This window comes from Eumetopias jubatus, unplaced genomic scaffold (genome assembly GCF_037043125.1).
Source record: "Eumetopias jubatus isolate StellerSeaLion01/CBP00866 unplaced genomic scaffold, mEumJub1_p1.0 scaffold_1, whole genome shotgun sequence".
In the NCBI taxonomy this organism is placed as follows: domain Eukaryota; kingdom Metazoa; phylum Chordata; class Mammalia; order Carnivora; family Otariidae; genus Eumetopias; species Eumetopias jubatus.
The window spans coordinates 215,416,869-215,443,568 of NW_028274807.1; the positions used below are offsets into that span (position 1 = coordinate 215,416,869).

The window sequence follows — 26,700 nt, forward strand, 5'->3', positions numbered from 1 at the left end:
GGACCCGACTGGCTGAGGTAGCCCCGTCCAAAGATGCAGCACACACACCTGTATTCGGGTGCGCCTGCACCCCGCCTCCTGCGGGGAGTCCTGGCCTTCGAGTGCCGTGGGGGTGGGGTGGGGTCACCCTGTCTTGGCCGAATCCAGTGGATGCTGAACACTCCGGGGGGGGGGGCGGGGGGGGCAGCAGGAACAGAAAGAACTCGACAGAGGGACCAGGCGTCCGGGTTAAATGGAGTCCATGAGCTCTGCCAAAATCTCAATGCCCCCAGGCCTCTGATGTGCTCTGATGCCTCTGTGGGGCCGCTCACAGCCCCAACACAGGGCTGCTCCAGGGCACAGGGGCCCGCAGATGGGCAGGAGGGATAGACCAGCAGAAGCACCTTCCGGAAGCTGTCACCTTGTACTAGGTCAGCGTAGAGACCGTAGAGGTGGGGACAGTGCTTCTGCAAGGTGTGACCCTTTATACAAATGACAGAGCCATGCACGAGGTAGGGGAGTGCACACCCGCCAGCCCCCGGGGGGGGGCGGTGCAGCCAGCCCAGGGGATGGAACGTACCCACTCACAAGAAACGATGTTTGAAAAGATAACAGACACACCGGGTCAGGGCTGGACAATAAGTTTATACACACCCACTTCAGGTCCAACTCATTTACAAGCATTTCATCACAGGACCTGCTTGGGGAGGCGCGACCAGGCTGTCCCTGTACAGGTCCTCACATCGCAATAATGCTTTATTAAAGGGCAGGTTAATATGCAGCTTTTGGGGGGAAAATTTTTACAAATATCAAAAGGAACAAATCAAGCATCCTCTATAAAACTTTCCAGACCTCCAGGGAGGCCTGCGAAGCAGGACAAAGTGCTCTTTACACAGGACTCGTAGGACTTTCAAGTATCCAAGAGGCGTTTGTGAATGCCCTAACCATTCTACCTACACACACTGGGCCGGCGGGGCACTCAGCAGGGGCCGAGCGAGCGGGCGGGCACGGGGCTCTCACTGGTGTCCATTCCCATGGACCCCCCGGCTCCAGAAGTGGTTCCACACGGGGCCGGAGCCTCTGCAAGGCAAGAGAGGGAGGCGGCTTTAGCTGGCTGCACCCCCAGACTGGGTAGGGGCCCGAGTCACTGGCCCCCCCACCCCCCTGCCCCCCTTCAGACAGCTACACTCACTCACAGCCCTCAGAGCCTGTCCCCTCCTCAGCTCACTCGGTAAAGAGTCAAATGTTGGCCTCCCCCGCTGCCCACTCGGCTCCCCGCCCCCTCCTTAGGTCTCCCTGACTGAGCCCCTTCTACAGTAGAGCCAAGACTACACCCTCAGACTCCACCACTCCCCTCCTGGGACTCAGCCCAGGGGTTGGCACTGCAGGTGCAGCACTGCCGAAAGATTCTCTGGGAAGCTTCTGGAACAGCGCCCCGATGTGGTCAGCATCCCAACTGCTGGCCCATTACTGCACCTACTTCTGCCATGGCTACTGAGTCCAGTCCTGCTGTGCGCACGGCAGCTTTCAGAGAACTCAGATCCTGCAGACCTTGGACCAGAGCCCACCGTCCACACCCGCCCAGCCCGCCCAGCGCCTCTTGGGGTCTCTCAACCCAGCCCCACTCTTTACAGACGGGAGGCGCGTGGAGCGAGCGCGCGTGCGTCCGTCCTTTCCTGCCGGGCGCTCACCCCCAACATCCGAGATGTCCAGGGTCACACAGTCGCCGTCCTCCTCTTCCTCCTCCTCCGTGTCCGCCTGGAAGCCATCCAGGTCCCCCGCTCCCACCTGGGCAGACAAGGGTGCACGGGCCATCAGCAACAGCAGGTGGGCCGCTGTGCCCCCCCCAACCTCCACCCGATCTGGCAACAAGTTTGAGGGGTCTGCTTGAGAGCCTATGAGCAAAGGAGCCTTGTGGGGGGAGAGAAGGTTCTCTCAAAGGACCTCATTCAGATCTCCCCAAATGACCACCGGCATTACTACGTTACAAAAATAATTTGCCGTTTCTGAATCCGCAATCTGGGTTTCTGGTTTGGTCTGAAAGAGACAAGGATAAAGACCCACTTTCTCAGCCAGGCAGCGTCTCCTCCTCTGCCCAGGGGCTCTCCCTCTGCCCGGCCCCTGACAACTCTCTCTCGTCACTCATGCTCAGGCCACTGGCGCCAGTGACACCATCCGAGCCGCTGTGGGCACAGTCTCCACCGACTTTCCGGAGCCACGCTCGCTGGCTTTCACCGGAGGGCACAGAAGGACGGCGTGAAGGAGGAGGCCACTTTTGAACACCAACCATCCACACAAGCGCCCTGCTCTCTGGAGATGAGCAAAGAACCCGCAGAGGCGGAGACGGGCTTGTTTCAAAAGGGGGGCTGTTTCTCAAGACACTCCTGGAATTCCTCTGCTACAGGAAACAGCATTTGCCTGGAGAAGGGGTGGCGGCACAGGACCATGTGGTGAGCAGCCTGCCGGCCCAGCCGGACAGCCCCACAGACATGACGGTGGCCGCCTCCAACCACCTGTTTCCAAAGACTTCACTGGCTAAGGAGAGCACGGCCCGGCTCTCAACCGTGCTGACTGAGAGGCGCTCGGCTGGGTCTGTCAAGCAAAAGGAACGAAGCGGTCGCATACAGCCCTTCCCGCTCACGGGCCCTGCAGACAGGACGCGCAAGCGCAGATGAACAAGGCTCCCCGCGCGTCTGCCAGTTTGCAGGGGGGACCCCACCCGCAGCCCTCCAGGCCCAGGACCCAGCACACTCCCCATGCTTGGAAAGGCATTTAGCCACGACGAAGAACTGACTCTGGGGAGCATCTGTTCAGGGTCATTTTGATCAGATGATTTTTGACTGGAAAGGGAAAATAGGGTCTCTCCCCATTTTAGAAAAAAACTGCGGCCCAAAGTTTGAGTCACCCTGGGGGCCACCCAAGACCACAGACCTGGTGCCTCACCTCAGCCCTGTTCACCTGACTGATCATGACCCCTTGTGAACACATGGTGTAGCAGGACGACTGTCAACTCAAAAAGATCTTCAAATTCCCACAAGATTAAAAAAAATTAACTACAATTTAAGTAAAAATTTGAAAAAAAAATTGAATTCCCACAAATTAAAAAAGCTCAACCCAATCTAAAACATCTGCACATGTTCCTAGTTTGGCAACACCTATCCCCAAGAGTAGTGTCCATTAGTGGCTTTACCAAAACACAAGTAGAAACTCCTAGAAGTTTACCTGTGTCTTGCGCGTTTATGTGGGTGCTGTGCAGCTGGGGGCACCCTGGCTAATGCATGCCCCAAAGCCATCCCCCCACCCTGCCCTGACACAGCAGAACCAGAGTGCTGTTGAGGGCTCCTGGCCAGTCTCATTTACCCAGCCTCCCCTGCAGTGGGGGTGGCTGTGCGACCGAATTCTGGCCAGAAGGACTCCAGTGAAGTCCGCTGGGGAGGGTTTCCCTTTCCAGCTCAACGGAAAGTCTCTGCTGCCTTGGTCCTGCTGGCTGCAGGTGGGACAGCCATTCTGTGACCATGAAGACAAAGGCCACATGCTAAGGAAGGAGAGAGTGGGACACGGGGGAGCCTGTCATCACCGGAGCTCAGGACAAACCCCCATGTGCTGAAGCTGTGACGCTGGGGCCCCGTGACCGGCAGCCCGACACTAGGACCGCCAAGTTCTGTGTCCCACTCTGCAGAGCAGGGGTGAGGCTAACTGCCCAGGGAACCACTCCCAGAATACCCCCAGAAGCCAGGCGCTCAGGGCTTCCCTCCCCATGAGGCACACCCTGTGCCAGCCCACCCCGCGGCCCTGGGCCCTGAGCGAAGGAGCGCACATGCGTACAAGCAAGCAGGCAGAGGGACAGAGGGAGAGGGAGAGGAGAATCTCCAGCAGACTCCCCGCCGAGCGCAGAGCCTGCCGCAGGCTCAACACCACGATCCTGAGATCCCGACCTGACCAGAAATCACGAGTCAGATGCTTCACTGACTGAGCCACCCAGGTGCCCCTCTAAGGAGCTTTCACAGTGCGGACTTCAGCGTCGCCAGGCTGGCTCAGTTAGTGGAAGTGCCCGACTCCCGGTTTCCACTCGGGTCATGCTCTCAGGGTCAGGAGATCGAGGCCTCATCTGTCTGCAACAGCAGCAGGGAGAAGGCCAGGCGTCATTCCAGGAGCAATTTCTCCCGCCTTCCTGTTCCGACAGCCACTTTACTTTCGAAGCTGAATGGAAGAGAGAGAAGCCGTGGGCAGGAGCTGGGAATGCGGGGCGTCACCGCCCAGGTTGCGGCACACGACCCCCCTCGGAGGGCACTGGACGTGAGCCGGAGACACGGCTTGCGAGACACCTTCATCACATCCTCCTCGTAAAATCCGTAACCCTGCAAGATGCCTGCCTAAGACGGGGACCCGGTGCTCACTCTGCAAAATAGGTTTCCGCTAAGAGTAGATGCATGAAAGGAAAGAAACTCATCACATTCCTATTCCAGTAAGGAAAAGAAATACACATCCAACATCACCGAAGGCTGTGCCCGGGTCCCTGCCCCTCTGAGCACGCAGCCGGCACAGGAGATGGGGCGCCCCCAGGTCCCCACGCTCCACTCCTCACACTTGCTCCTCCAAGCACTGCCCGTCTGTGACCAGGCAGCTGTTTGTGCGACAAATTCGTCTGTGCTCCCATTAGATGGTTCTGCTCATTGCTGTGTAGACAAGGTTGAGCAGAGCCCCTGATGCAGAGTCAATGCGTTGTAACTACAATAAGTGAATGTAATAAAAGCAAAAATAGATAAAAAAACTACAAAGTCACTGCAGAACACTGTTGGGGGCTAAAAAGAAATGAGCCATCGGGGCGCCTGGGTGGCTCAGTTGTTAAGCGTCTGCCTTCAGTTCAGGTCATGATCCCGGGGTCCTGGGATGGGGCCCCGCGTCGGGCTCCCTGCTCAGCGGGAAGCCTGCTTCTCCCTCTGCCTCTGCCCGTGCTCTCTCTCTCTTTCAAATAAACAACATCTTAAATTAAAAAAAAAAAAAGGAAAAGAAATGAGCCATCGAGCCAGGCAACGGCACGGAGGAACCTCAGAGGCACATCCCTAACTGAGAGAAGCCGGTCTGAGAAGGCCACACACTGTGGTTCCAAGTCTGGGAAAGACAGGACCGTGGAGACGACAGACAGCTGCGTGGTTCCCAGGGGTCGGAAGGGAGCGGGGGGGGGGGGGGGGGGAGGGGGGGGAGGGGGAGGAGGAGGAGGAGGAGGAGGAGGAGGAGGAGCAGCAGCAGCAGCAGCAGCAGCAGCAGCAGCAGCAGCAGCAGCAGCAGCAGCACAGGGATGTTTCCGTCAGTGGAGCTACTCTGCAGGAGACCGCAGTGGTGGGTACACGCCATCACACATTCGTCCGAATCCACAGAACGTACAGCACCAAGGGTGACCCAAACCGTCCCCTGGGGACTCGGGGTGAGAATGACAGGTCCCTGTAGGTTCATGGATTAGGACAAATGCACAGCTCTGGGGCCATGTTGACAGAGGGGGAGGCTGTGCAGGCAGGGACTGGGAGAACATGCGAAATCGTGATACTTTCTGCTGTTCTGCTGTGACCCTCACAAAACTGCTCTCAAAGCTGAACTTCACGGGAACTGAGGAAGCCCCGGGGACCCCCCGGCCGCCCTGTCCCGCCCCTCACCTGCCCGTCGTGCCTGCGCTTCTTCATGAACTGGGTGATGCACATGCTGCCGGCCGACTTCCGCTTCAGCGAGACGGGCGTCCCCTGGCCGGGCCCCGTGGCGGGGACGCTGCCACTGTCCTCCCTGGTGGCCGCGGGCACCATGGTGACGTAACTCCACTGGCACGGCACAGGCAGGTGCTCCTGGTCAAAGGTCTTCAGCACCTGCGGGTGGACGTACCAGCACATCCTGAAATCAGGCCTCTTCTCGTACACCGAGTTCTCGGAAATTATCCGCTTGAGCCTGGCCTTGGAGGGCACGGCGGCGTCCTCGCTGGTGGTGGGGGTCTGCGGGCGGGAGGAGCCGGGGCTGGGCGGGCTGGCAGAGCTGCTGTCAGGACTGCCCGTGTCCTTGCTGAGCAGCCCCCGGCGGCAGCACTCCTGGAACTCCCGGATGATCGCTTTGCTTCCGTTCACATTCCCGTGCAGCAGTGGGAGCAACTGCCCCAAGACTGGCGGGGGCGGGGCGGGGAGACACGGGGAGAGAGAACACACATTGCACAGGGCTCCCCGGTCTGTCACCAAGGTCAGAGACGCGGTCAGCTTCGGGGTGCCTTTCAAGGGTAGGTTTCAGACACACTCGTGAGCTGCAGGAGGCTGGGAAGCCCGTCTCACCCGAGGCAGGATTTCTCTGGATAACCTAGCACGCCTCCCTCTCCTTAGTCATGGTCACCACACTCTCCTGAGTCACTGGGCCTCCCCTGGCTCTGAAGAGCGAGGAGGCAGAGTCCTCAGGGACATGTGCAACCTTGAGCCAGGCACGCTGGGGAAGCAGGCTAATTAAAGGAGCGCCCCGTACTGCTGTCGTCTTAAGGAAGGAAGAGATGTGCTCAGCAAGCACTGGCTTTTGTAATTTGTTGGAAGGACTTCTACATTTTAATCCAGCCACCTAATAAAGTCTCCCTGGACCCAGGGCAGCTGGGAGCCCGATCCCCTCCCGTTCCCGCCAGGCACCGGCACTCACTCTGCTGGTCTCTCTTCTCTCGTTTGGAGGCCTTGGGCGTCTGCTCCTCCTCGGAGGGGACTGTCTCCAGAAGGCACGCCGTGAACTGCTGCAGCACCTTCAGGTCAGCACCGCCATCCTTATCAGCTGCCCAGATGCAGCCGATCTTCACGGGCTGGAGCACGCGGAACCTCTTCCCCTTCGCCAAAAACTCATCCCACTCTTTGGCCTTCAGTTTCTGGCGAACCTTGTGGTTCTCTGGGTCGGCACACTCCTTGCAGGGTGGAGAGCAATGCTCACTCAGGGTTCCCAGGCCCCTGAGCCTTCTCATGCCACCCCCAGGGCCACTGCGTCCACCTCTCCTGGCCCCCACGGCGTCCTGCACCCCTCTTCCTAACATCACCGGCTGGGAAATAGCAGAGTGCTTCCCTAGACTTAATGGTGACTGACACTTGCACCCTTTGCTGTTTTGGGATGCACCCATCCTCTCTGGCCGTGCCTGGCAGAGTCTCAGGTATTCTCCGAGCCTCACCGGTAAGCCGCTCACGGCCACTCTAGATTTTCTGGGTAGGGTGTGATGCCAGGGCTGTCCAATTCCCAACCCCAAATCCCACGCCCAGTTCACCCTCCGGGCCAGGTTCCTCCCACGCCAGGCCCAACACCGCTCTGAGCGGGGAGGCTCATGGGCTCCACAGACACGCCTGCCTCACTGGTTGGAAACATCTGAGGAACACCCCCCCCCCCCCCGGGTCGGATCTGGAGAGACAAAGCCACTGCCCCGGGCAACATCCCACTTCTCCATTTCTCTGCTTTCTGCCCCAACGCTACAACGCGACAGGCTGTCGGGAGCCCTAAGAGCGGCCACCTGGCAGAGTCGAGCGAGTTGGTGGCAGGGGTTGGGGGTTAACTTGAAAGGGCACGGGGGAACCGTCTGGAGAGACAGAAAGTTCTAGATTTTATTTCGGGTGATGGGTTTACAAATGTCGATCATTAAAGCTCACCGCATTCAATAATTAAGATCTGCATGTTTTCTTGTAAGTTCATTATACCTCAGCTAAGAAAACGTAAAAAGAACGAAAGCACTTTAACACAAAGCCCCCGCCTCTCTGACTCTGGTCTCTCCTCGTGCCGCCTCCCCACCTGGCATTCTCGCCTACCTCTGCAGACCCCACTACCCTCCCCAGGCAAAACCCAAGCTCAGGTCCCCACGACCCCACAAATGACTACATGTTGGAGTCACAAAGTGCACGTGGAACCAGGTGGGTGAGCTGGGGCTGTCGCTTAGTCTTAACGGCACCCAGGCTAGCAGCCAAGCTTGGCCCAGAGAGCTCTCTCTGGGACAGTCACCTCCCTGCCCCTCACCTCGGTTACTCCCTCGTCCTCAGACAGGTACCCATGGGGCACGAAGAAACCATCGTCCTCATCTTCATCTTCTCCCACTTCGTCATCATCATCCTCAAAAAAAAAAAAAAAAAAGATGCTCATAATATGTGGCAACTGAATAAATACTTCATTTAAAATGTTAACCTGCAAACACCTAAGGAAGGAAAAACCATCTACTGCCTTGAGTGTCATTCTTACGGACACAAGAATTCGTGAACGAATGCCATTATTTGACGGGGGAGGGGGGCAGGCAGAACACGAGCGAGTGAAGCCGCCCGGACATTAAGACCGGAGGGGGCGGGGACCAGGGCAGACTAGGCGTAAGCGTGCCCCATCTAACGGGGTGGGCACCACTCAGTCCCACCGCCGAGCGGGCCAGCGTCACCAAGAAAGTTTTTCCAAGAGAAGTTGGAAATCTGTTTGGGTTTTTTTTTTTTTTAACTATTCTTTTAAAAATAAGGATTTATTTATTTATTTGAGAGAGTGAGAGCACGGCGGGAGGGAGGGGGGGCGGAGGGAGAGGGGAAGGGAGAGGGGGAGAGAATCTCAAGCAGACTCCCTGCTCAGCGCAGAGCCTGACATGGGGCTCCATGTCACGAGCCTGAGATCACTACCCGAGCCGAAACCAAGAGTTGGACACTCAGCTGACTAGGCCTCCCAGGTGCCCCCGGAAATCTAGATGGTAAACGCCGGCTGCAATTTTCAGACAACACTGCCATCAAACACAGGCTGGTTGTGAGTGAACTCAGCCTTCTGGGCAAGACCCGAATGAGGTGCAGGTGCGTGCTCACCCCCTCGCTATGGGAGAGGGACTCTCCCGGCTCCTCCTCTTCCCACTCCTCGTCACTGTCCACCTCATAGTCCAGAAGCTTCTGAGGAAACAAAGACGCGGTGCGTCATGGTTGTCTTTCAGGGCTGGCAAAGCAGAAACGCTAGAATCCGGGAGACCAGCATAAAAAAGGCAAAACGAGAAGGAGATGCAGAAAGACAGACGTGCCTGGACCAGCAGCACCTCTGCCACAAGCTCACCCTGTCTTGGGCCCAGGGGTCTCTTGGATGGATGACAGTTGTCTTCTTATTCCACGTCCCCCAGTATGCCGGCCGGTGATTCTCAGAAAACTGTAGGAGCTTCATTCTGCCAAACTTCTTCCTCTCAGGAACGCCGTCCACCTTGCCGCTCTCCACGATCACCACGTCGCTGAGGAAGGAACCCAGTAACGCGCCTCCTCCGCAACATGCCCGCTCGACATGCTTCTCAAGGAAGCAGGCCATCAACATTTTACAAAGATGGGTAACCACTTGCTCCCAAGAAAGCTAAGGGACGTTCACTCCAGGGACACAGAGCAAGGAGGAGGGAGAAACAAGATTGCCACGCTGCTGCCCCACAGCATTTATAGAACAAGGAAATCAACAAGAACAGCAAAATGTCCTCCCAGAGAGGCCGGCACGGAACTAGGATCCCTCCCTCAAAAGACCAGGAAGCCAGGCCAGGCAGTCTGCCCTCTGCGGCAGCGGCTTTCAACAACGCTGCTGCATGCGAGACTTCAGCAGTGAAATTTAAGCTTTTGGCCCAGAAGGGAGACAACTGGCCCAAGGCCACGATGAGCCAGCAGCAGGCCAGAACCCAGAGCTCTGCCCCGGGCCCCCCAGGACTTTCCAACTGTGCTCTGACGTCACCAACAGGCAAAAGATGGTCTCCCTGGCCACTAACCTGTTATAAATACTCGTGTTTCGGTTTGAAACCATGGTGGGTCCAGACCTGAGGGGCTGCCGGCCTTTCAGATCTTTCAGGAAGGAGAACTCGCCACTCTGTTGCTGGAGGAGCTGGTCCAACTGATCACAGAGGTCTTGGTCGAAGGCAGTCCGAAACCGAGGGGCGAGAACCATGTGCTCTTTAATTTCAAAAGGGGCGAACTTCCCGCAAGAGCCGGCCAGGGTCTGAAATGGAGAAGAGGATGTGATGCACGCCTGTAAGGTGGGATGCCTGCTGCTCAGCAGGCTCCAGGGTGAGCCCCTGGACATGCCGCATGAGCATGTTCCTTTTCGCATTCATCCAGGTTGGTAAGTCCAGGAGACACACAAAAAGCTACACGCTGGGTGATGTCATTTACTTGATTTTCTGTAAAAGGCAAAACTACAGGGGCCAGGAGTCACATCAGCAGTTGCCAGGGGCTGGGGGGCCCGAAAGGGGAGGAGGGTGCTGACTATAGAGAGCCAACTGGGGTGACAGCAATACTCGAGTACGGGGGTGCTGTGGAGCCCGACACACTGTCAGAACTCACCAAACGAGCGAATCTTACTGTGAATTATACCTCAATAAACACGGCTCTTTAAAAAGAAGGGGGTGGGGTGCAAAAGGACCTGCGATCCCAGGTGAGGAAGCCAAGCCCCCGGGGAGTGACCGCTTACCCAGAGCCGCACCGTGACAAGATGACTCACGACCCAGAGCCCATCTCAACACCGAAGGCGGACGTGAACCTGACACGGTGTCTGTTCCCTAAGAATCACTCCCCACAAATTCTGGTGGATTTAATCTCCCCCCTCAGAGTTCCTTCAGCATCTGCCATGTCTGTCAGTGGATCCCAAAGCTGGCAGCACATGAGGACTTGGGGAGTCAGGAGGAGAGTCCAGTCTATGAAGCTCAGTATAAGCCAGCCTCCGACCTCACTGAGGAGAGAGTACTACAGCAACAGCCTTCACCATGGCCGCACAGCAGGCCATCTGGGAACTGCTGAAAACCCCAAGGCCCACCCCAGGCCTGGGGGACGCTCTGGGATGGGATCCAGGCTCCATGATTTTGTAAAGCTCCCTGGTGCTTCCCAATATACAGCCAAAGCCAAGAACCAGCCGACTGCCCACCTCACTAATGAATGGGTGCTGGGATATCGGGCACCCATACAGGACAGAGTTAGGACCAAGCCCCCATGACCAAGGACTCCGGCCAAGCTAAGGAACTACACATGAAAAATGAACAAACAGGCGCCTGGCTGGCTCAGTCGGTGGAGCATGCGACTCTCGATCTTGGGGCTGTAAGTCTGAACCTCACATTGGGTGTAAAGATTACTTAAAAAAAAAACTTTAAAAACAAACAAAACACAAACAGCAAAAAACAAAACAAAAAAACTAGGAAAGAGAATATATCTGTCCATGGCCACAGGGTACATGAGGCTTTGCAACCATAAGCTAAGTGGCATAAAAAATTTAAAATGCTGACGTTAAAACACAAAATTTCTGTAGGATAAAAGATACCACAAACAGGCTAGAAGGCTCGGGCTCCCTGCTCAGTGGGGAGCCTTCTTCTCCCTCTCCCTTTGCCACTTCCCCTGCTTGTGCTCTCTCGCTCTAATAAATAAATAAAATCTTTAAAAAAAATTAAAAAAAAATAAACAGCTTAGAAAGCAAATAACAGACTGAGAGGGAATATTTGTTGCGTGTGTCACCAAGAACAAAAATCCTGGCTGTGGGTGGCTTAGTCGGTTAAGCATCTGCCTTTGGCTCAGGTCATGATCCCAGGGTCCTGGGATCGAGTCCTGCATCGGGCTCCCTGCTCAGTGGGGAGCCTGCTTCTCCCTCTCTCACTCCCCCTGCTAGTGCACGTGTGCACTCTCTTTCTGTCAAATAAATAAATCTTAAAAAAGAAAATCCTTCGGCTCGGGTCATGATCCTGGAGTCCCAGGATCGAGTCCTGCATCGGGCTCCCTGCTCAGCGGAGAGTTTGCTTCTCCCTCTAACCCCCCCTCCCTCTCATGCTCTGTCTCTCACTCTCTCTCGAATAAATAAATAAAATCTTAAAAAAGATCCTGCTTGCGTAAATAACTCCTAGAGGTCAGGGGAAAAGCCAATCCTGTAGAAAAATGAGTAAAAAATAGGAATTGGCCGGGGCACCTGGGTGGCTCAGTCGGTTAAGCGTCTACCTTTGACTCAGGTCATGATACCAGGATCCTGGGATCGAGCCCCGCATTGGGCTCCCTCCTCAGCAGGAAGCCTGCTTCTCCCTCGCCCACTCCCCCTGCTTGTGTTCCCTCTCTCGCTGTCTCTCTGTCAAAAAATAAATAAAATCTTAAAAAAAAAAAAAAGAAATTGGCAAGTCACAGAAGATATAAAATGGCAAACAAAACACAAAAAGATGTCCAATTGGAATCAAGGAAAAACGTAAAGGGAAAGAAGAATGTCAATTTTTTTGCCCATTGAATTGGTGAAGGTAGAAGAAAACACGTTCCATTCCATGCCAGTGCAGGCGGGGAAGAGCTAATTTCCCCACGAGGCCCAGCACAGACATTCCCGCTGGGAGGGCACCTGGGTAGGAACTAATACAATCAGTAATTCTGTCCAAGTGCGTAACCTGGGACCAAGCATCAAGCCCACTTCCAGGTGGCCGTCCTAAGAAAGGCACATGTGCAGAGGAGTGTCAGTGACAGTCATCGTGCCACTGATGGGGCATCAATGGGGCAATGGCCATATAGACTGTGACACCATCCACACTATGAAAAGTGGCAACAGAAAGAAGGAAGCTGACCCAAACGTGCCAGCATGGCAAGGATCCAAGATACAGCGATGTAAACAAAGTAGGGACAGAACACATTCATGATTTATTACCTATATAAACACACAAATACACGAAAGGATGTGAATGCACAGTAAGGTCTAGATGGACACCCTTGCATCGGGGGAGACGGGTTACCTCTGGAGCATGGAGGGAGGGAGAAGGAAGTCTGGGGTCTCTGGAGGCAGATGCTGCTAGAAGGCAACAGATGCCGGGCTGGAGAAGCAGAATTCTGTGAATTCTAAACCATTGTTTTATGCTTAATCTCACCTCCCACCCCGAGCCTCAGCTCCCTGAACCTAAGGACTAGGTCTTCTCTGGCACCTTCCCAAACAGCTCCCAACGCAAAACTGTTCAGGAAGCAACCTCCAAACACTTGGCAAGGGTTTTAGCAAATGTGCCACTTTTAGTCTTTTCAAGGACATAGCAAATGACAAAAGATTGCGTCTCCAGCCTCTACCAGAAATAAAGCTCCCTCTGTCAGCAGAGACCCCCTCTTGATGAAAGGGAAGCTACCTGGTCAGAAGACACCCTTTCACTTTTCAAAAGGAAGAACACGACAAAGACAAAAAGTCAAGCCAGAGGAAGCCAGCTGCTCACCTTGGGGGCCTGTGGGGTCTTTGGCTTCTGAAAGAACCTCGTGATTTCAGCCTTCTCTGCTTTAATGCGCTGCAACGGAAGAGGAGATGAGCACAAAGAAAGGAAGAGAGATCGTAGCCCCAAGAACGGGAGCCCTAGCGTTTTTCAGTTGAAAGCATTCCTTTGACATCAGCTCCCCAAACCCGCCGACCCCCAGGCCAGCATCGGCCACTCTGCATGCCAGCGGGCTGTCGGTGCAGCCTGCCCAGGCCACCTGGCTTCCCCAGGCAAAGGGAACACTCCGCAGCGGTTCTGCGAGAATAACCCACCTTCTCTTCTTCCCGCAACCGTTTTTCCTCTTCCTTTTTCCTCTTCTCCTCCAGCTTCGCCCTGGCAGACGGGAAATTCAGCTTCAGCCCAGCAGCTCGGGTGCCTACAGACGCAGCCTGCGCTGGCGAGCTGCGGCTCAGGGGTCCCGGGCAGGCATGTGTGTGGGGGGGGTGGGGGGGGGGTGCTCCCGCTCCCCTGCCCCCCCCAGCCCTCCAAGGGCACACGCACTCCAGCGCCTCCTGCCGCTCCTTGCGCCGCTCCTCCTTGAGCCGCTGCTTCTCCGCCTTCTCCTTTTCATCCTTCTCCCTCTTCTCGCGCCTCTCCTTCTCCTTCAGCTCCTTCTCTTCCTCCTTCTTCTTCTTGGCTTCTTCCTTGGCCCGCTTGGCCTCCTCCTTCAGCTTCTCCTTTTCCTCCTTCTCGGCCCGTAACTTGAGCTGCTTGCCCAGACGCTCCTTATCCTGCACCAAGAGACAGTCCCACAGCTCCGTCCCCGTGCCTCCCCGAGGGCCCACGTGCGGGGGGAGGGCTCGGAGGGGTGGCTCCCCCGGGAGGGACCCCACCGGCCCGCGCCCTCCCACACGGGCCCCGCTACTGCGTGGGCCACTAGGAGAAAAGCGATGGCTGCCAGCCACTGGTCACAGGACCTCCTGGGCAATTCAAAATAAGATTCACTCAAAATACCATCTTTAAACATGGGGCAGAGTTTTATCTTTTTACTTAATTAAAAACAATGACCTAAGAACCTCCCGGCTATCTAATCAGAAAACCATGATAAAATAAAGACACAAAAACACCTGCAGGTTTTGCTTCCCTATGTTTAAAACAAAAGCATTTTTCTTCCCACCTTCCCCACCTTCAAATAAAACCTTCATAGGGTTTATTTGATTTCCTCTGAAATGGAAGATCAGGATGAGGCGGGGACCGGGAACCCGCTAAGTCAGGGGGAAAAATGAATTTGTTTCTATCTTTCCATCAGTTCCTCATTCCAAACAACTGGCACATGGCCTGAGGCACTGCGTTATTATATAAGCTCCAGTTCCTACTCAGCAGGCTCGCCTGCCACACGTGGGCACTCGTCTTCTGCCATAGCACCAGGGAATTTTCAAGGACTCTATCTGTCGGAAATGGGTTTCCCAACATCAGGAGCCTGGCAACTCCACTTTTGGTCTGGGCAAAGGACCGTGCCCTCATCTCTAGGGAATATCCTACCCTCTGCCCTAAAAAACCTCTGGTTGCTTTAAGGAAAGCCACGGAGGCTCCCTGTTAGAGATGGTGGAACTGCTCAGTTCTTACAAAGTATCCTCTGCACCCTCTTCTGACGGGTCGGATACCTGAAGAAGGTTCCTGGTCTGGAGAAAGCGTGCAAGGCAGTGAGGAGTCGCCTTTCCCCACTGCTAAATAAGGAGGCAGAAGGCTTCTGGAAACCAGCCATACTTGAGCCCCATGTCCATCCCCACCCCACATGCGTTCACCTCTGAAATTTCAACCAAGAGTGAGAGAAACTCTAAAACTGCCACCATCAAAACCTGACCCACAAAGACTGAATGCAGCCATTAGGCAGGCGGCACAGGAAGCACCGGGTGAGCACAGCCCCACTGTCATCATCACCCCTTCAACAAGCTGCTGTGGGGGGGGGGGGGGCGGCCAGTGGGCTTCCCTGCTCTTTATGACAATGAGCAAAAAGTCCTCTGCTTTGAAGTGTGTGACATGTGGTGACCTCCAGATGACAGAAGTGAAGACTCAGAAGGCAACACTAGGCAATAATCACCCACCTAGTCGTGGCCACCAAACCAGCACAGCACATGGGAAGGGGCCTGGGAGGCAAGTTTCAACTACGATGATGGGATGCCCAGCTATCAAGGCAGTAGGAATAACAATGATAATAATAGAAGCTTAAAAAAGGCTACGTGCAAAATCTTCAGACGATTTAGCAAAGCTAAAAATTACGATGCAACCCACAAGTCCCAAGGCACAGCTGTGCGAAATGAAGCAAGAACCAAAGTCATGGTCAGGACAAGTGGGTAAAGGTGACAACGGGCAAAGGAGGTGCACGGGGGCCTTGCTTACTATTTAATGCAAAAAGCACCACAGGGTAACTTTCTATTTCAGGGGAAATGTCTTACTCTTTGCAGTCTGCGCTGGTCCTTCTCTGCAGAAGCTTTGACCAGTTTCTTAGTTATCTGAAATGAAAAACATTTCTCTTTAAACATGGGTTGTTTCAATCACTACAGCTCACATAACATACTACACACTTCTTTGGGAAAGAAAGGGAAGAGGGGGTAGGGGACTCACACAATTAAGAATTTCTTTACAAAAGGAGCACAGTGAAAACCTTTCCAAACAGAACCAGAAAACCAAAATGTCATGGTGGGGTCGTGAACTCCAATGAACATGCACGTGCATGCATCTGGGGATAAAACAGGAGACTGGGGAGACAGATAACCAAAATGAAGGGGGCCAGGCACAAGAGAAACAGGGCAGCCCCTTCCAATTTTTCCAAGAGGAGCTGATATTGGCGACTTTATTTAAATTTTGTAGGTAATGTCTAAAAATTAACACTGTGAATCAAATAAAACAGGTCTACGGGCTGGATTCCCATGAGCCACCAATGCGTACTCTCTGCCTTCTGAGATGTGGAGTGAATGTTCAGGGGGAAAAGTCAGCTTGCCAGAGGTGGTGATCTGGTCTAGGACCCCTATATCCTAGAGCACAACATTCTCTACCGCCCTGCTACAAAGTGAGCACGGGCCGGAAGGACTCACCAAGACGCACCATTGGATTCACTCCCTATGCAGGCAACGTGGCCTCAGGTATGAGTATGAGCCAGTTCAGACTATTGGCCTAAGCTATCTCCAGAGCGGGGAATCCTGAAAACCAAACCACCCGATGGAAGAACAGTGGGGAGGGAGCGCACAGACGGGAAAAGCAGTAACTCCCCAGGCTCCTTGGAGACTTACAGAGGCAACCAAAATGTGAGACTGAAGAGTCGAAAAACCAAAGGCCTATTCTCTGGATGCTCTGACATATCGACAAAACTAGGTAGCAGTGATTTCTCTGAGAAAGCCAAGACCTCGTGCAGAATACAAATTACAGATTAATAAATTCAAGAAGACATCCTTCTTACCTGGGACACACCGAGTTTCTTGGATTAAGCCTTCCCTTAGGAAATGGCTGAGCAGTCACATGAAAGCCACTTGCCGGCAGGACCTCAAACGCCACCAACATTGTGCCAGGATGCTCAAGCCTGTCTGTACTAAGCACGAGCAGCACAAATGCCAGTGACCAAAGTGGTTTTATCAAGGGCTCGAGACAAAGCATCTGCCTCTCCAGAGTCTACTCTGCCTGCCAAGTCCCTGGACTTCACCCCCCCCCCAGAAAGGATTTAACAGCAGAATCCGCAAGTTGCTGTATCTCTGTTGTTGTCCTTTGCGTTCAAATTTACAGTACCAAACGTGATTGCCAGATTCCCTCGTGAGGAGAGCACTTGAGGGAAAAACAGTCTTGCCCACACTTAGTGAATTTCAGATGCAGAATCAGTGCCTCTTACAGAGCTCCCCCTCCACTGTGAGTCCAGGCTTACAGTTGACATGACTCCCAGGAGCCGGCTAATGATCAACAACCACAGCAATTATAATTTCATGCAGAACCAGGATCTACTGCTTCACTAGGCACTCAGGTGGGCCTTACTGGTCTGATATGTTATCTTCTTTTTTTTTTTGAAGACTTTATTTATTTGACAGAGAGATAGAGGGAGAGCACAAGTAGGCAGAGAGGCAGGCAGAGGGAAAGGGAGAAGAAGCAGGCTCCCTACTGAGCAGGGAGCCCGACGCGGGGCTTGATCCCAGGACCCTGGGATCATGACTTGAGCCGAAGGCAGCCGCTTAACCAACTGAGTCACCCAGGCGCCCCTGATATGTTATTTTCTTGACATTTGGCCCAAGTGTTTATGGAACTCTCTCCAAGTGGAGACCACATGCGTTACCTATCTGGAACTCTGCTGCCAGAAACAAGACCCAAGATCCCAGAAGGAAGCTGAAACACACACATCAACTATCCCGTGTCATCAAGACCGACTGAACTATGTGCACGAACATCCTCGCACTTTATTTGGCAGGACCTTCTCAGAGCCACTTGCTCTGATTTTATATATACAGGGAGATTTAATTTCTTAGCTCATAAGCAGCGGTGAACGAGGTGAGGAGAGGTGGCGATGCGGCAGGAGCAGGAGCAGCTAAAAACCTACCGGCAGGGGAGAGACAGCAGCGGGGAAGACATGCCACTCAAACCGCTCCGGCCATGGTGGAGGGCAAGCAGGCAAGATTCACCTGCGCCTCCCTGTGAGCTCCAAGCGCTACTTAACAGCAGCCCGAGGAAACACGAAGAAGGAAGCTCATTACAGTTGTTTTGTCAAGGATGAGAATTAGAGACAACGGAAACACCCAGCAACGTGAATGACTCCGTGAACTGCAGTGTGTCCACACCACAGGTATAAGACATGGCAGCTAACGAGAGATCTTCCCAGTCCTGTACAGAAAATATCAAAAATATCGAAGACACCCCAGAATGAGAAAGAAACATATTTACAGCACATGGCTCATATAAGGAAACAAAATGTGTATTCCCAAGGGATCTCTCACATACTGGTGACGAGCTCCTGGGACAGCCGGGCCCGGAGGGATTGTCATGCTTCAACGATGTCTTTGAACACGAAGAATTTAATACTTGTATAGTTTAAGTTATACTGGGGAAAGTTCCAGTGATCTCAGTTCGTTCGTATAGATTCAGAGATTCCAGTAACACTATCAACATCATCGTTTATTAAAAAATAAATCTTGAATCACCAATAAAGCAGGCTGAATTTCACAGCTAAAATGCAAGCAAACTTCTATTCCAAATGGTAAAATGCTCTAATGCTAAAGAGCAACTGTTTAGTCAGAAGACCCTGGATTATCTAAAATTGGTGTTCCTAAATAACTTTTTCAAAGTTGAGATTCTCTAGAACCCCTGGAGTACTTTAAAACAAAACAAAAGAAACAACAGAATGAAGGTCTTCCGGGCCTAGTATCTCAGACTCCCTGGGAAGGTACAGCAGGATCTGCATTTTAACAAGTTCCCCGGAAGGGAAACACACACACACACACACACACACACACACACACACACTCACTCACTCACTCACTCACTCACTCACTCGAGGACCATGCCTAGGGAATCCAAATGCAGAGATTTTATGGTACCATCCCCAGGACTATGGGAGCCATATAAAATCAAACACATTACATAGTAATATGAAACAATGTGTAAGCTTTCACTGAGTTTCTACCTATAATCAGGATAGGAGGAGGTGGGGAAGGAAAGTGGAAAAACAAAAGCATTCCCCAAACTAATAAGGGTCAGGAAAACCTTGAGCACCACCCCTCAAGGGAAGGTGCTGGTTGAGCACCAAACACAAAACTAACCAGCAAATCAAGAAACGCCTGCTCCTTGGGGGGGGGGGGGACGGGGAGATAAAGGACGAGGCTGTGGGTGTGGCGGCAAGTGGTCTGTCTTCGGCCACTCCCCCGGGGAGTCTTGCTCTCACAGCAGCCAGAGGTGCCTGATGATCACTTCACTTTGCTCTCATCCTTTTGGGGTCGACCACCATCAGGAGGCTCTACTTCCATTCCTGTGATGGACCAGCCCGCCTGTGGGTGGCAGAGGCAATTTTCTGCCACAGGCTCTGGGGCAGTCTGAACCTTCACCACTCACAGTGTAAATTATTCGCAAAGTCATGTGAGAACACTGCCTTCTGGAGCATTTCAGACCTCCAAGCCTGTGTTCAGAGTTAAGACCCAACATCTCAGGTGCAGGATCTTCTAACCGACCACAAGTAGTTCACTTGCTCAGCTGTCCGAGTGCCATGTGGGCCAGCAGACAGAAATAAAATTGTTTCATGACAACGCCCAACTATGTCACTTCCCGAATCTCAGGCTCAGCTACGGGCATAAAAACAAACTTTAAAAATGAAGTGCTTAAGAAGAATGGAAACACGTGTACATGTCCTGTTTTCTAGGCTAACTGGCTGTAACATGTCACATGACAGAAGATCTGGCAAAGTAGAAGCAGCAGTCTGGAAGGATTTCAAGCAATTGGCTGGACCGAACAAGATGGCCGACAGCAAAAAGGGACGTCAACTCTGATTCTGAGAGTCTGAATAATGGCTCACGTGGAAGTTTAAAAATGTATCTCCGTCTGCAAGAAAAAAAAGATTGCTCCACTCTTGACATTTTGAAGACCTAAAGAGAAAGCCATTTTTTTCTTTTCTTCTCAACTCCTCAGGAGATAAAAGCCAAGGAATCATCTAGAAAAATAATGAGTCCCTTAGAGATCAAATCTCAGAAAGTGATCAAGGTCAAATCAAGCAGGTACAGTAGAGACTGAATGATCCAACTCAGGATCTGATCTCACATTAAAAAGCAACCAAAAAACAAAACAACCTAAGGGCACCTGGCCGGCTCTGTGGGTGGAGCATGCAACTTTTGATCTCAATAGTGAGTTTGAGCCCCATGCTGGGCATGGAGCCTACCTAAAACAAAACGTAATGTAAACAAAAATTCTACAAAACCAAAATACTGAAAAACAAAACCCCAAAAGCCCAAAACAAAAAACACTGTTAAACATAATTCTGGATTCTTGACTCATTTTATCAGTTTTACCCATAAGACCCTAAAGGTGGGTGAGAGCAGAGACAGCTGCCATCGTGCTGATCGCAAACCAGCAACAGAAACAGGCATTTCAAGTCATCTTTCTGTGCTCCTTAAAAATGGTGCCATGTTTTCCTTTTGTTCTTGTTGCTCTGGGTGAGGATTTTTCGGCGGGTGTCTAGGTTGACGAGAGCTGACCCTACAGAATCCCCATTTTATTCTTCCTGCTGTCTTGGGGTCTCTTCACCAAGGCTCGTTACCATCAACACGCTTATGAGCCTGTGTTGGAACAGCAAGGAGAAATGAAGGGAGCTAACATCTGACATGAGGCGTCGCAGCTGCCTGCTTACAAGCGTTCCTTACTAAAATTGCTACGGTGACTAGCACCATTCATTAGGTGTGAACAACCATGGCTACCAAGATGGCAGTTCACAGAAAACACCCAACACACAGAAGACATCCGACACACTGGACCCTGTACATCGCAATATATGTGTAACCGAACACTGCTAATGGTTTTTGATAGCCAAAGAATTCTGAATCAGTCTGTGGCCCCACTGCTTGGCCACTAACCACCTGGGTGACATGGTTATCCCCAGGGGAAGAGCAAGAGGCTGAATCCCAGCAGCACTGCCACACTGGCCTTCGGCAGAGATACTTACTCTACGGATAGGTGTGGAGGTGGGGGAAGGCCGGGGACTGCTGTGCTTTTTGGCAGCAGACTGCCCCTCAGGCGAGCTGGTAGGAGAGGAAGAACCCTGGGACGAATGGCTAAGAACAGAGTCTTCTTCAGGGCCGGACTCCAGCATCTCGCTCTCAGAGGGCATGCCCTGGTCTGCAGGTGTCATGGGAGGAGACTTGGCTTGAGGAGGTTTCGTAGCCAGGATATCCTGCAAAACCACCACAGGCACCTTCCCTTTGAACAGGATGCCCCTGGCTTCACTCCAACCATCCTGGTCCTTCTCGGAGCACGTTCTCGGACCACCTGTCGGCACAGGGCTGCTTGGGGGCGAGGCTTTCTGCCCATCTCCACTCCTCTCTGCACCCCCGGAGCCAGCACCCTCCTCTGTTTTGCATGGAATGTCTGTAAGGGTCTCCTCAGGATACGTCAGCTCGTCCTCCAGACTGGCCTCCAATGTCCCCCTGTCACATCCAGCTTCTTCTCTGACCCCACTTACAGCCTCCTCGGAGGGAGAGGCTGCAGGATCTAGTTTACTGTGGGCCACAAGGCCATCTAGTTGGTCACTCGAGTCCTCCGTCAAATCAATGATCACTGTGGTCTGGTCAATACTGGTTTTGACTCTGCTTCTTAAAAAGTTATCTAAGGGACCCTTCCCGTTGACAAGTTTTGGACTACAGTCCATGTCAGAGCCCATATGACAGTTGTTCTCCAAGGTGTCCAAAGAGGTCTCCAGATCAGGTACTTGACTTTGTGCAGGAGTGCCCTCAGAGCTCCTCATGTCATCCGACCCGTCCTCACTCTTCTCCTTTGGGACAAGATTCAGGCGCTTGAAGGGCAGACGAGCTGAAACAGAGAGAGGAGGCCATCTTTACGGGGAAAGTGTGAAGAGCAAAAACCCATCAATAATTTAATATTCCATATGCTCAAGTATCAACCTTGCTGGGCTGGAGGAGGGCCCAGGGGGTGGGGATTTCCCTATAAAACACTCATGCCCTCGGGTTCCACAGTTTGCCCCTGCCCATGATCGTTTCACCTCAGAGACGGTTGCCCTTAACATGACTCCCCTCAATACCAAACTTGCTATCAGTCATCACAGGAGGAGGAAAGCTGCTCCAGGAGAACCAGATACCAAGTTTTAAAAATCAGAAACCATAGTTTTTTATACAGTCACTCAGCTAATCTGGCCTAAGAGCAAATATACTACTCTTTTCATAACAGAAGGATTTGGACACATTTATTGTCCTGTACAACAGTGGTTCAACCAGGGGCAGTTGTGCCTGCCAGGGATTTCTGGTGAAGTCTGGAGATATTATTGGTTGTCATGACTCGGGTGAGCGACCAGGGACACTGCTAAGCCCTACATTATAGAGGATAGCCCCACACTGTGACAAAAAATTACAGAACATCAACAGTGCTGAAGTAGAGAAACCCTCATAAAGTCAGTGACCACTGGATTTGCTTCTGGGAACCTAAGAAAACAGTAACAATCACATGGATTCCCCAGCTTCTGACTGGAAGGTGCAATTGTTTATCTTGTCCCTAGCCCTTGAGGCTTCTGCTGAGGACCCCAGCAGAAGGCCCCTGCTCAAAGAAAATTAAAAATACAACTGAGAAGACAATGAAGGATATAAATTAGGAACAGTATTTAACCCCTTCCCAGACAGTTACCTTGTATTAACTTCTTGACTGGAAAAGCTGGTCTGTCTTTGCAATCCATGGCTGTGAATGAAGTGTCAAAGGATAAGTTATTAAAAGTTAGAAATAATGAAGTAGTAAATACATATGCAGCCACCTAATATGTCCAAAGTGGTTGTCCAGTGGGGGTGATTTTGCCACCCTCACCAAGGGGCCTTTGGCAATGTTTAGGGACGTTTTTGGTTGTTGTGAGCGGGGAGCATCTAGTGGGTAGAGGACAGAGATACTAAATATCCTAAAATACATAGGACAGCACCCACGACAGAATTATCCGCCCCAAATGTTAACAGGTTGAGAAATTCTGTTCTCAACACTGTCATACCTTCTCATCTCTGTGTGGTAATTATCACTCTGAAACTTACATTATTATGTCCCCCACCCCCGCAATGCCAGCTCTGTGACAACAGGGAGATTTGTTCCACACTGTACCTTCGCACCTAGCTCAGAACTGGCACATAGTGGGACACCAATGAGCTGGTAACAGGGACAGTGGAAAAGGGAAAGATGGGGCACCTGGCTGGCTCAGTTAGTGGAACGTGCAACCTTTGATCTCAGGGTCATGAGTTTGAGCCCCACACTGAGTGTAGAATTACTTAAAAATAAAATCTTAAAAAAAAAGAGAGAGAGAGAGAAGAGAAAAGGGAAAAGAGTGCAGAGATTACAGAAAACACTGCATTACCCATTTCACCATTAATGACCTCAAAATGTTCTCCTCCAATCAACCCATCCCCACCACCAAATCTGCAAAATCAGAATAGGGCTTATTTTCTTTTTTAAATAGAGTCCATACTGGGGCGCCTGGGTGGCTCAGTCGTTAAGCGTCTGCCTTTGGCTCGGGTCATGATCCCAGGGTTCTGGGATCGAGCCCCACATCGGGCTCCCTGCTCTGCGGGAAGCCTGCTTCTCCCTCTGTCCACTCCCCCTGCTTGTGTTCCCTCTCTGGCTGTCTTTCTCTCTGTCAAATAAATTAAAAAATGTTAAAAAAAAAAAAAAAGTTTAACTAGAGTCCATACAGGTAAAACAATTTAAAGCATGTTGAGCCTGCCGGGCTGGAGCTGAAGTGCTGTCAAGAAATAAGGGAGAATGTTCTCCTGCATGAAAAAAATCTCAAGAAAAGCATCTATCAAAGCTAATACAGAAATGACTGTAAATAGAACTAAGTCTTTGGAAAATATGCTTCAATTGGTTAGAATAAGTTTAGAAGCTGACACCTGCTAGGAGATCTGGCTTGAGAAAAATCTAGGTTAGTTATCTGGGGCAATCTACATATGTTTTGTAAAAGATACATAAACGTAAGTATTTTTAAAAAGCAGATCAAGGTTTCTAAAAACTTGCTGTCCATAGATGAAACTGCTCTCGCCTACCCTCCAAGCTTGGAATACAAATACCCTGAGGATTCACATTTCCTTTCTACCCATTTCAAGACAGTATCATTCTCAAGTCCTTGTTTACCAAAGACATGATTTTCGCCCCTCAACAGAAGTATACATCATCTTTACCTACTTAAATTTATTTTTAGGACAACCACAAGTATTTACTGGTGTGGCCCTGAGTCACCAGCTTTGATGTGAGTGGAACACAAATGACCTAGGCCCAGAAGCACAAAAGAGTAGCCCACTCAGGGATCTGAACTGTTCAAAGATACACATACAATTAACACACACTCCTGTCTAAAGTTACCAATGCTCTTTATTCTGAGATTACATGCCTCCTAATTTTATTTAGCATTAAAACACCCCTTCCTTTTATGAGAGGATGGTCACAGCAAGGTAGTGTTGTTTTTTAATTTTTAAATTAAACATTCTTACTGGATCAAATGACTGCCCAGGACAATCGGTCCCAACTCTACTGATATGAATTTTATGTCTCTGTGAAATTTCAAAGTTTGGAAAGAATTGGAACAGTGCTTCTCAACTAGGGGGCTATTCTGCCCCCTCATCCTGGGGCCCCTTGGCAATGCTTGGATACATTTTTGGTCATCACAAACAGTAAAAGGGGATGCTACTGGGATCTGATGGGTGGAGGCCAGGGATGCTGCTCAACACCCTACAATGCACAGGACAGCCCCAAATGTCAACAGTGCCCACCCAGGTTGAGAAACCCTGGAGTAGACTAGTTGATCTCCCTGTCAACCCTTAAGTCAATGAACAGGTTATTTGTCCCGCACTTACTATGTGCCAAGCATTGCGCCAGTGCTAGGGACAAAATGGAAGTCAAGCAAGGTAGACAGGCAGTCTGGTCCTCTTTGGCTCACCATCCCACGTTTCCAAGGCCTTGCCAGGTGCTAGAAAGCCCCCTCCCAAGGTGGGGTGGGGGAGGGGACGGCAGGTCTTCACCTTGCATAGCGGGCAGGATCAAGAACCCGGGAGTCCCAGCTCCCTGACGATCCCACCATCCAGGCCTCTTACCTGGGCTTGCCCTAACCCGCAGACGCAGCTGTTGTGGTCCCCGAGCCCGTGTGCCCCCGGGCCTCAGTTTCCCCACCCGGCCAGAGGGTCGCTGCACAGTCCAACTTGCTCAGGGGACACAAACGCACTCAGCAACCTGCAAAGCCAGCCCTTTCGCCTCCCTGGGCCTCAGTCTCCCCTCCGGGCCATACGGATCCGTCACCGCAGAGAGCCCTGCAAGGACGAACTGACGCAAAAGCGCCGGAAAAAAAATGGTCGCGGCCGCAACAATAACATCAATGAGGGCGCCCTTCGGGTCGCAAGGCCCTGGCTCCGACCGTAACGGCCGCACCGACCGAACGCCGGCCGAAGAGGAGCGGGCCGGGGGCCGAGAGGCCCGTCCGCCCCCAAATACCGCCTCGGCCTGCGCAGGCCGCGCGCCGTGCCCCCCCTTCCCCTCGGAGCGGGCCCGAACCGACCTGCGGCCGCTCCCCTGGCGCCAGGCGCCCCGCACTCCAGCTCCTCCAGCATCGCCCCGGCGGCGGCTCGAGCTCCCCTCAGACGGCGGAGGCGCGGGCTCTGTTCAGGCGGCCACTGCCGCTCGCCCTCCCGCCCGCGCCGCTGCTGCCGCGGCCGCCGAGCTCGTATTTGGCGGGAACCGCGGCGACCCCCGCAGCCCGCGCGGTGATTGGGCGAGGCTGCGTCACGTGACAAGCCGCCTCGGGAAGAAGGGAGCGCCGGGAGCATCCTCGCGAGAACCGAGGCTTCCATTCCTCCCATGGCTCCCTTATTGATATTCCCGCGGAGCACCGGGGCTTCCTCTCTGCCGCTGGTCATTGGCGGGGAGGAGGTGCCCTGCGATTGGCGGCAGAAGATGTCAAGCTGAGAGTTCTACACTATGATTGGCTGAGTGCGTGGGATAGGTCTGCAGGAGGAGGGAGGGCCAGGCTCTTACGTCATGACGAAACGTTTTACGTAGGGTGATGGGTGACAACCTGAAACTGCGGTTTAGAGCAGGAACAGTTTTTACTTTATGCTAATCGGGCATCGGCTGAATATTATAAGTATTAAAATTGTAAACGTCTTTTTATGTGAACAACAAGGAGAAAATAAGTTAAATTCTGTGCAGCGCTTTAGAAGCATTTAATATGCACTAAATATATTCAGAGGGAATGAATGAAATGGATCTTTCTGGTTTAATCCTCAGGATTTTTGCAGACGCCGTTTGCTCACCCAGAAAACTCTCCGCAGCTTTCTTCCTGGCTACTCTGTGTCTAACTTTCAGATCTTAGATCTGCACCTCAGCGGCTCCTTTCCTTCCCTATCCCCAACAGGGTGAAATTACTACAACTCAGTTCTTTTCCCCTTTTTTTCTGTTTTTCCTCCTCCCCCGCCCTTTTTTCTTTTCAGTTCTTTTTCTTGAAGCAATTACAGCTTACGTGTTTTTTTTTTTATTAGCGTGTTATTTGATTTAGTATCTGTATTTGTTACTAGCTCCATGAGGGCAGGAATAATTTAACACTGTATCCTCAGTACCTCTCAGTGACTGATACATTAGCAAGGGCTCAATAAATAGTTGAGTGAATGCATAAACCTCATTTGATTGGACTGTGTGATCATGTAGATTAAAAAACCTCACATAGAACAGAGACCTTCTGGGGCGCCTGGGTGGCTCAGGCGTTAAGCGTCTGCCTTCGGCTCAGGACATGATCCCAGCGTCCTGGAATCGAGCCCTGCATCGGGCTCCCCGCTCAGCGGGAAGCCTGCTTCTCCCTCTCCCGCTCCTCCTGCTTGTGTTCCCTCTCT

At 52.3% G+C, this 26,700-nt stretch overlaps 1 protein-coding gene across 2 annotated transcripts; it reads right to left on the bottom strand.

Moving 5' to 3' along the window:
• Positions 1-604: 604 nt before the first annotated feature.
• CHAF1A (chromatin assembly factor 1 subunit A) lies at positions 605-25,703 on the bottom strand. 2 transcript variants are annotated; one of them, XM_028126289.1, is made up of 15 exons: positions 25,374-25,703; positions 22,481-22,531; positions 20,793-21,655; positions 15,571-15,627; positions 13,676-13,905; positions 13,447-13,507; positions 13,139-13,207; positions 9,707-9,933; positions 9,025-9,193; positions 8,787-8,867; positions 7,975-8,067; positions 6,634-6,886; positions 5,631-6,121; positions 1,671-1,767; positions 605-1,059 (listed from the first exon to the last, which is right to left on the bottom strand). In XM_028126289.1, exons 1-15 carry the CDS (start codon positions 25,672-25,674, stop codon positions 959-961), a joined length of 3,144 nt encoding a protein of 1,047 aa, XP_027982090.1. In that variant the 5' UTR covers positions 25,675-25,703; the 3' UTR covers positions 605-958. The 2 variants fall into 2 exon arrangements, with proteins under 2 accessions (XP_027982090.1, XP_027982092.1); XM_028126291.1 differs by lacking the exon at positions 15,571-15,627.
• Between the last annotated feature and the right edge of the window lie 997 nt (positions 25,704-26,700).